The sequence below is a fragment of the Anarrhichthys ocellatus genome, unplaced genomic scaffold, assembly GCF_004355925.1.
Source record: "Anarrhichthys ocellatus isolate YVR2014 unplaced genomic scaffold, GSC_Weel_1.0 scaffold54, whole genome shotgun sequence".
Lineage (NCBI taxonomy): Eukaryota > Metazoa > Chordata > Actinopteri > Perciformes > Anarhichadidae > Anarrhichthys > Anarrhichthys ocellatus.
Window position 1 is genome coordinate 2,588,076 of NW_022280084.1, and position 10,084 is coordinate 2,598,159.

Here is a 10,084-nt window from a genome sequence, read left to right on the forward strand (position 1 = left end):
CACACACACACACACACACACACACACACACACACACACACACACACGTATGTGCGTGTTAATAAACACACTCTCCCACGCAGGAGCCCAGAGCAGAATGTGAGCTGGTCAGAACGTATTTACTACAAAAAGGCAAACAGTGATACTATTCTGGGGTACTGAAGTCATTTGAATTCTCATTGCTATAAACTTTTATTTAGTCTACAGACTTTTCCTTTTCCTGTCATAAATTGAGAGGCAAGGTCCATTTATTTGTGTAGCACCTTTTAAATACAGAGGCAGTTTAAAATGTTTTACATGAGAGGAAGAAGTGCATCAGAGAAACAATTAAAAGTGCAATAAAGAAAAAGGATAAAATAAATACAAAAATAAGTTCCCCTAAATTCAATAAAGGACACAAAATTCAGCAGAGACACTAAACAAAAGCCACAGGACAACAGGGGGATTTTTCATCTAAATGTGAGAGAGTTAAAGTGAAGGGCGCCTTTAAGATCATCAGGAAGTTGGTTCCATCTGTTCTCAGCTTCGTAGCTAAAAGCAGTTTCACTGTTTGAATCATTGACAAAAACCTCAAGACATACTTGTTCTCAGTGGCCTTTGGTTGCTCTTAGCGGTTTTAAAGTTTCAGCATTTAAAATTATTTATTTATTTATTTAAATTGCTCTGACAAGTTTGTGCACACTCGCTGTTCTCTTGTACTTGCGAAGCACTTTGTTCAACTCTGGTTGTTTTTAAACTTGCAATTTAAATAAAGTCTATTGTGACTGGTCAGCTCACAAAAATATGTGGTTCATTCTGCAGCTACCACCATAAAAACTGCTGGCTGTTGATGGAACCTGAAAGCTTCAGGGACCACAGAGTCAGGCGTACGGCGCTTACACAGTATCATGCTTTGCTCATTTAGTTTGGCCAATCGTTGACCGGAAATCCCTAAAAAATGAACCTGAATGTTCAGATCTTTGTCCTCTTCACTTGTCACAGAAGAAGGTCCTCCTCGCCTTTTTGCCTCCAGGCAGCAGCTGCTGCAGCTCTAACAGGAGCTGGCAGTTAATAGGCTCTGAGTTTGACACAGTTTCTAGCCAACCCCAAAGGAAACGGTTCACAACCACAGACTCATGAGAGAGATAGAGGCAGACACTAATATAATATCACTCAAAGTGTCAGGTGTTAAAAGAAATGACTAATATAATGAGTAACGTCATTTGTGCGGAAATATCGGGGATTTTCTCTCCAATTTATTATTAGCCTTAAAATAAGCACGTGTAAATGCATTCATGTATTCATTCCAAATTATTCCCTTATTGTTGAATCTGTGACAATGAACCGATACTTGACAGGCCATTTGGATTAGACCTTTAGACAATAATCTGAACACTTTTAGTAAGCCTCCTGGATATAATGAGTTTGTCAGTTATTCAGTTACCAACCTGAGTATGTGCGGATGGGAGAGCCGGTTCATTAGCTGGACCTCCCTCAACATGTTAGCTCTGTTGCTGCTGAGCTTGTTCATCTTCAGAGCCATCACTTGGTCTGAAGCCCGATGACGTACCTTTAAAACAGTCAAATGATGCCACATTTAAAATAAAGTCAAGTGCAACAGAACAAAGGGCTGAATCCCAATACCTGCACTATGTTAACTATATTCTGGTGGCTGCAAAAGACTGTGATTATATAAAACAAAATAAATCAACACATTGAAACACCGCTTTTCTATTATGGTCACTTCAGGCTCATGCAGCAGAGAAACAGAGGAAGCAGAAAAGGACGGCAGCTCATAACAGAGAAGTGAAATGGGGTCAGACGCCGCTGACCAGCCGTGACAAAGTAGACGTGTCAACCCAGAGCTGCACAATCAATTTTGTATTATTGAGCATTGGGATTTTAGTTTCCATCTAAGTGTTAGATGGGGGTAGCGTCACCATCCATCCATCCATCCATCCATCCATCCATCCATCCATCCATGGGTGGCTGGAGCCGATCCCAGCATGCCTCTGGTGGAAGGCGAGCAAACACTGTAGATAGGTCACGACATGAAGACAACACCGACGCTCTTCCTACTGACGTTTCAAACAGTACACAAACAAGAGAAGTAAAATGGTTTTGTTTCTCAAATCTTTGAAAAATATTAATATTACTGAATTATTATTGTGATCACAGTATATTACAAAAAAAAGCTAGATGTAAACAATGCCTGGTTGGAGTAAATTCTAAGTATCGTTGAAACAGAATCATCGTTACTGACCAGGTATGAGTCAACATGCCGGGAATTTCTCTCCAGATTTTGCTCTCATTGTGCATTCAGAGCTAAAAAGAACAAAGCTGAACACGAGTAAACATGAACTTTTAGCTATAATGTATATAGCAGTAGGTGACAGATGATAAAAGCATTTAAAAAGAATACATGTGCATATGAACTATGTCTATAAGTCAGACTGTTTCATGAAATGCACATAATAATACAGTAGTGCAATGGTGCAAAATACATATTGGAATATACTGGAATAAATATTGAATAACTAATGTAACAGGTTGCTATATAAATAACGCATGTGGATATGTATAGTGTATATGTATGTATAAATGCCAGTTTACAGTATATTCAGTATACAGCAGCTTATACTGGTATTATGTTAGTAATGCGTTTAAAAGATTAAAGCCAAGAAAACTTGGACAAAATAAAAAATAAAGAAACTAGTGCATAGTGTCCGTATGTCGATACAAAATAAAATATATAAAAACACTCCTAACATGCCTCCTACATTCCTCCTGACAAACAGCAGGCAGTGTTATGTGTTCAAGAGTGAATTTGTAATTCAAAAGATGTAAATTTGAAGTAATTCCAAACACACTGCCATTTAACAGGGTGCAAAGCCTCTGAAAGAGCTCTAAACACACTTAATCTCTCTCATCAAGCAAATACAAATGAGCCTGCTGTAAATGTTGGCTCCCATTAAAGACGGGGGAGTCCCATGTTGCACGTCTATCCATTGCCCGCCGATCACTTCACAGCCTTTGAAATAGTAAAGTGACCTGAGCTCTTCACACTGCAGGTTTCAAAAGGCACAACAAAGCATTGCATTAATTACCAGGAATTCGGTTTCTTCTGAATACTCTCCTGTGCGTGCAGATAGGAAATATCAACCTGCAAACCACAGAGAGCAGCACTCCAAATGACTGAGCTGCTGCAGACTCTTACTAACGCACTTCCTGACAGCAGAAACATAACCAGACCATGATGCAGGTTTTAATACAATAGTCTGAAAGGCCTAAATATATACTCCTGCGTCTGCAGCAACAGAGAGCCTCTTCAAACATTATCAAGAGCTCCCCCAGTACAGGAAATCATTGGGACGCTTCATAGATGCAAAACAGAGCTGCTTACTGTCACATCACAGCTACAGTCACGTTATACAGCAACAGCTCGACCATTTCAAACCACTAAAGATGTGATGTAGGAAAAAAGGGAGAGGTGTCAATACTGCTAACATGCACTTGTGACACAGTATGTTTAGTTGTGGAAAACACAAATAATAATATATGATTAGACATGTGTGTACCTTAACACAAATGGTGGAGCACCATTTGGTTAGCCCGCATTTTTCTTGGGTAATCATTGCAAACAGCTCTCTCAGAAATCCTGAAAAACGTGCATCTATGGAAATATGTTGCGCCGAAAAAGGGTGAGAACCACTGTTCTAACAATGGCTGCCTCCATCATCACATCCGGTACGCTGTTGACACGACGGATGGGCAGTTTCACTTACTTACAGCAGGTAAGGGACTGGACAGTTGGGTCAAAATATATATATATATATATATATATATATATATATATATATATATCCCTGATTCTGGGAGTTTTCTGTGTACGCTACTCTCTTCCTCTGCTTGTCTCGTACATGCAGAGACAGAAATCGCTCTGTTTCAAGTTCAAAGGACAGGGGGCCTGGCTAAGAGCCGACGGTCTCCACCACAGGACGGCAGAAACAACAGATGGCCACTCCTCTGAAGGCCTCCTCCCCCACATCCTGGGTCTATCCTCCTCCTCCGACCCCCCATTCCTCACTCTTCACATCCCCCCCCCGTCTGCATGTATTCCTGATCCCCCTCGTTCTCCTCCTCGCTGTGGCCTCCAACAAACCGTCGCCCCTAATCCTCATCTACTCATCTCCCCCAGTACTCAAGCCCAAGTTCTTCTTCTTCTTCTCTTCTCGTCCCCTTGTCTTTCTGACTTGTGGTCTTGCACACTCACCTCTTGAATATCTTCTGTTTTCACCACTGCACGTTTCTGGAAAATATACCAAATATACCAAAACCCTTTCTCCCTTATCTCCTCTACTCCCTAGCCAAAGCTCTAGATCTCCTCTACTTCACCTTCTTCTCCAGAATTGCACTCTTTAGATGAAAACATCCCCATTTTTCATCCCCTTCAATAGTCTTGCCGTGCTCTCCCACATCAGTAGCTTGTCCTCCTCCGGTTCCTCCCTCTCTTAGCCTCAACCTCTGTCACCATTAATTTCACCGCCTTTTTGTTCCCGTCTCCGTCTGTCATCCTCCTCAACTTTAGGCTTTTCATCATTCTGCTCCATTTCCTCTTCTCTCGGTTTACCTATGCATTCCTCTCTCTCTCACAGAAACTATTAACGGATATTTCCATTACTCAACTAGAGGGTGAGGTGGTACTTGTAATAAATTGCACACTGGAAGCACGGCCCACGTAGATGTGTCGGTTAGCTTGATTATTGTGTCTGAACATTTATTAGAGCCTCAACTGGTTTAGATGGTAAGTGATCCATCCTAGATCTAGAAAAATGATGTTCTATTACAGTTGTTTACCCTCACTTCGGATTTGAAACAATACTCTTTATGAGCCATTACAGCCATGATTTAACTATTAGCCAACATTTTCCTAAATAATAGAACTGCACAGTGCAACATAGTGCACACAGACAATTTACAACCTGCATCACACCTCCCAAATATAAATGCATTGTTTTATATAGTTTAATAAAGCGTTTTGTAAAGCATGTGTCCGTCAGTGTTTATAGTTGAATAAAGTTATGGTTTATAGTCTCGTAGTCTTTTATATAGTCTATATAATATCTATGGAGAGAGGAGGGTCACAATGTAAGTGGTGTGGTAGACAGTTGTAGACGGTATTCGGGCAACTACTCTTCACCAGGTAACCCATCAAAATACTGAAGCTGAAACGCAGTTTTAAAAACAGCAGCACGACAGCAAAGTGGCCGCTGTTTAATCCCAAGCGGCTGAACTTGTTTCACGGATACCTGCTGTGAATGTGGATGTCTCTGTAGTTCACTCACTCGCAGCGCTGTGCGTTATGAATCAGCTCCAGTATCACAGTCCTGTTTCTGACAGCGGGGTTACAATAAACAAACGGCTTAATATGGCTGATAAATACCTAATAACTATGCCATGATTTGCTCCAATACGTATCTTTAAGGTCAGCCTGGGTCGACCCAACACTCACCAAATAGCTGTCAGACACCATCAACATTATGATCGATCAGACCAGAGTTGGTGCCTGAGAGTGAGACACAATGGAAACTGAATTTCAAACCACTCCACTAATCCAATAGAGATCTCCTGTTACATCGATGTACAGTAGAGGGCTTATCGGTGTGCACGGACACCATATTAAAATTCCAATAAACACATTCAGTAGAAGATAGAAGCCCTTGTTAATTATAATACATAATTAATAAATACTGCAAAGTTAAACAGAGCCTGGCTCAATGTCATCCAAAACCTTCTGGGCCATTATTCTTCATTAATCCGATTATTTCCATTCATGTGCGAGAGACCACATACATACTCGTCAACGTTATTGTCCGTGTTAACCCTTTACATAACAAGAGGTCAGTCCTGCATGTGCACAGTGGTGTGAGGTCACAACGTCAAAGGCCATGCTTGCTTATTTCAGCTCCTTTGCTAGTGAGTGGTCCTCATCTACATCACACTGAATCATGCCCTGTTTTCACACAGTTTACAGTGCGGCCTTGTTAATACAACCAACAAGACTAAATAAATGTATCTGCTGATGCTTGATTGGTTGACATCACCAACCAAACAAATAATGCCAAACATTACTTGACTGGAGGGGGAGGAAACTAAATAACGGGGTCAATAAGTCTGTGTTTAAGTGATGTCTTTGAAGTGACTGCAGTCTAACTTGACCTAAAACTGTTCTGAAGACCAAGATGCCTCAGAAACAATCAGTCCTTGACCCACCAAGCATGTTAACGTGACATGATCACATCATATGGAATATTACTTTGGCTTTAACAGTTTAAACTCATATAAATGCTATTTGCTAGTGAAGGCCATGCATGCACAACAAGTTCCCTTTTATTCCTATGACTATTAATCCTGACCGTTGCACAAAAGGCACGAGCACGACTTTTGTCACGTAGCAGGAAAAATCAATCAATCCCAGGGTCAAATGAGTATGTGTCAGACAGAGTGTCTGGCCTATGATAATCCACCCTGGCTGGGTGGGAAGGAGTGAGGCATGGATCAAAAATTAGCTCTAAGTACAAAGACTGAAAGTGGCAAAAGATAAAGTCAATCAAGAAAAGGCAAGACAATCAAGGAGAGCCTATGGGATCCCAGAGAACTGTAATCTCTACCCACCTTATAGACATCAGAGAAGAATCCAGAGCCAATCCACTCACAGGTGAAGTCATCAAGGCGCGTCAGACAGGAGAAGGCACTGATGAGGGCTCTGTAGGATGAGGGCCACACCCTGCCCACCTGGAGAAGACGAGAACTGACTGCTATCAACAGGTAAGGATCTTTTATCTGATGCTGAAGGGTCGCTGCTGCAAGTTGCTTGTGCAGAAAATTGAGACAGAGGTAGATAATGTTGCCTTTAAGTGGGGCAAGAACTAGAAGGCCGCAAACTAGATGTATAGACTGATTGCACCAGAATAAACTGATTTTCTCAGATTTTCTCAAACCTCAAAACCTTCCAAGAACATGAATTCTCGTGTGTATCTCCACTAAAACTGAATATTTGAACTCAAACATTCAACAGCGCTCGTATTTACTGAAAAATTATTGGCACAGAATATCCAAAAACACAGATTGGAAAGAAATGGTTGAAATGGTTGATATGGTTGATGATGATGATTATTATTATTAATTGTGCACACAATTGTCCTACTGATGGTATAAAAAAAATCAAACAACAATCTTTATCAGAACAACAATAAGTATCCTTTAAGCTCACATAATGTATGACTTGTAGGCCCATAGACCTGATTATTAATATTGTGTGTTTATCAGAACTCAACGAGAAATGTTTCTCTCTCCAAAGCTATCAAGAACATGGAAACGATAGAATATATTTGTTTTAACTCTTAACCCTGTATACTATAAAGTGCTGTATGCTCTGCACATGTGAAATGAATCCTACCAACAATAAATACAGAACAGCGACTGACCTGTGACGGCGGGCCCATGCCCATCTCGCCGACCCCTAACCCTCCGAAACCATCTCTGTCCTCATCGGTGCGTTCGGGTCGCGTAGGAAGCCCAGCGATGGAGTTGCGTTTATTCCGGTCCATGGTGATGTGAAAGACGGTGACACCAGTGAGGGTAATATGGGCCTTTTCCCGTAATGTACCCACATGACAAGAGGACTGGATTGTTTTAAGGGTGCCGAGGGTTCCACGGCAGCACAGACTTCACTCAGTTTGTGTCCTGGGAGAGAATATGTCACACGCATAGACTTCCGTTTAATATTTTGGTTCAGGGCACACCTGGTGACACACCCTGGATGGATCCAAGATGTTTCCCACTAGTCCAGTTCCTCACTGCTTGTAAGTGGGGAGTCCACCAGGATGAGAGGGATTTCACATGTTTGACGGATGTATTGTGAGCCTTTGGAGACCTAGAGAAAGTAAAACTCAATTTAGCGTCATTTCTGTGGTTTTATATTAAGATCATAATGGTTGGGTTTATTGTTCATGCATTCAAACATCCAACAAAAGCTGCAATGCTGTCATTTATTTTAAATGTTTGGCTATTTAATAGCAGCTGTAGCTGCAGACTGGGCCTTGCATTAGGATGGATGAGACAAGCCACTATTGCTCAACAGGCCCAAATGAAATGGCTGTAATAGGGGCCGATTGTCTAATTATGGGAGATTAGCCAAGGAATAGCTCAGGTCCTGGACCTTTCTGCCATCCAAAACAAAACCAGCAGGGTACAAAGGGTAACAGGAAAGGGAGCCTGTGGCTAAAGGTCTCTACACTCCCAAACAATGTGGCTTTCATATCTATGTTTTAAGAACACTTTACTCCAGAGTGAGATCTCAAGCTTGTAAAGATTTCTTTCCAACACTTTGAAAGAAAGGTGGAGTAAAACTCAACGCTGGTGAGTAACACTGGATCTAAACAAAACTTTATTTACGAGAGAACTCCACAGAGCACCTGTTATGATTGTCAGAAAATTAATTGGCGACTATTTTGATAATCAATTAATCATTGAAGTTATTGTTGGAGGAAGAATGCAGAACATTTCTTCGTTCCAGCCGATTAATGGGAGGTTTTCTGCTTTTCACTGATGTCCATTATTGTAAGTTGAACAATTGTTGGTTGGACAGAAGACGTCACTTTGGGATTCAGGAACTTTTTAACGAACTTTTCCTTTGTGGTTGAACTATTCCTTCAAGTACTTGTGTCCCACAATGAGCTCATGCATATCATAAAAAAGGTAATGGAGTTCACACTATCACTTTTAATACTACATAGCCTGCCATCGTGTACTCTGAGATTTCTGCCCCCCCACCCCGCAGCAATAACACGTCGCAGTCATATAAATCAGATGTAATCAATTTACAATGTGTACACAAGACACAACCGGACTCGTTCAGTAAAACTTATTCCAGTAAATGGGAAGGAAGAGTGGCAGATTTAAAAAGGAATGTTCTGAAGCGACCTACATTCAACCAAAGCAGAAACAATCAGAGTCAATGTTAGACCAGGAAGAGGTCTCATAAGATCCAATACTAAAAACAGCTTTAAGATGACACATACAGATTCTGCCTTGGTCCGTTAGAATTACATCACAGACACTAGACGAGAGAGTTCCTTCAGATCTAGTGGACAACTTCTGACATCATTCTCTGGCCCAGCCACATCCTTAAAAGGCATTTCCTCATCCTCTATCTTTTATACTCTTCATTTTATGAGTTGTTGAAGTCATACGGCAGGAATAAAAGTGCCAGTGCAAGAAAAATGCAAAACCACAAGTGCCCGGGCCGAGGCTATTCTTTCTCATTTGAGTAGCTTCGCAATCCAAGAGCGAGAACGAAGACACACGTGTAGTCCGAGTAGATCAGCAAGTAAGATATAAATTCACTGTTCAGCTAGAAGCCACAGAGAAGAGCTTGTGTGCCCACACTCACCTACATCAGCGGTCAAAGCCAACGATTCTGAGTAAACAAACTTCCTACGCTCACTAGAATTTCAGTCACGCAAACTACTAAATATGCTGAACTCTACAAGATACTGTGGGCGGGTAAAAAAAAATAAATCTATCTCGTTCAGGGTGATCTTCCAAACCTAGAGCAGTATACTGAGAAGACATTCTAACACACACTTCTGCGGTAAACATTCAACAGAGACATCATCAGTCCATCAACTACAAGAAAAACTACCCTAGCCACATTCTGTAAAACAACTTTATACCATTTAGAAATAAGATCACATCGTCCTGGAATATAGAACTATACTGCAGGAAATCGTCTTGATGCAAGTGATTAGAAAAGAAAATTGACAAGCCACTAGCGTGCACTACTATATTTGTTTCTAAACTATAGCCTGCTGCCTTCATATTCAAAGGGAAAGGATTTATGACACCACAGCAAAGGGACTCAGCATGGAAAAGGGTGGAATTTTAAAGGCTTTTTTTGGTCTGTAAAATGTGGCTTGTTGCTGCTCCGAAACAGATGGGACATCTCCACAGCAGCCTCGGGCCAAATGTTTCTAACAGTAGTTTTTTTTTTTTGGGGGGGGGGGGGGGGGGGGGGACTGAACACTATCCAGCTGTGTCCCGG

General features: G+C 41.3%; 1 protein-coding gene across 1 annotated transcript in view; it reads right to left on the bottom strand.

Moving 5' to 3' along the window:
- tesk2 (testis associated actin remodelling kinase 2) overlaps positions 1-10,084 on the bottom strand; it is a 28,726-nt gene that overhangs the window by 17,445 nt on the left and 1,197 nt on the right. The window contains exons 2-4 of the mRNA XM_031870656.1: positions 7,467-7,915; positions 6,655-6,774; positions 1,428-1,549 (exon numbers count right to left, since the gene is read on the bottom strand). Of these exons, the coding sequence (XP_031726516.1) occupies positions 1,428-1,549; positions 6,655-6,774; positions 7,467-7,589 (365 nt within the window). The 5' untranslated portion in view covers positions 7,590-7,915. The remainder of the gene's footprint in view (positions 1-1,427; positions 1,550-6,654; positions 6,775-7,466; positions 7,916-10,084) is intronic.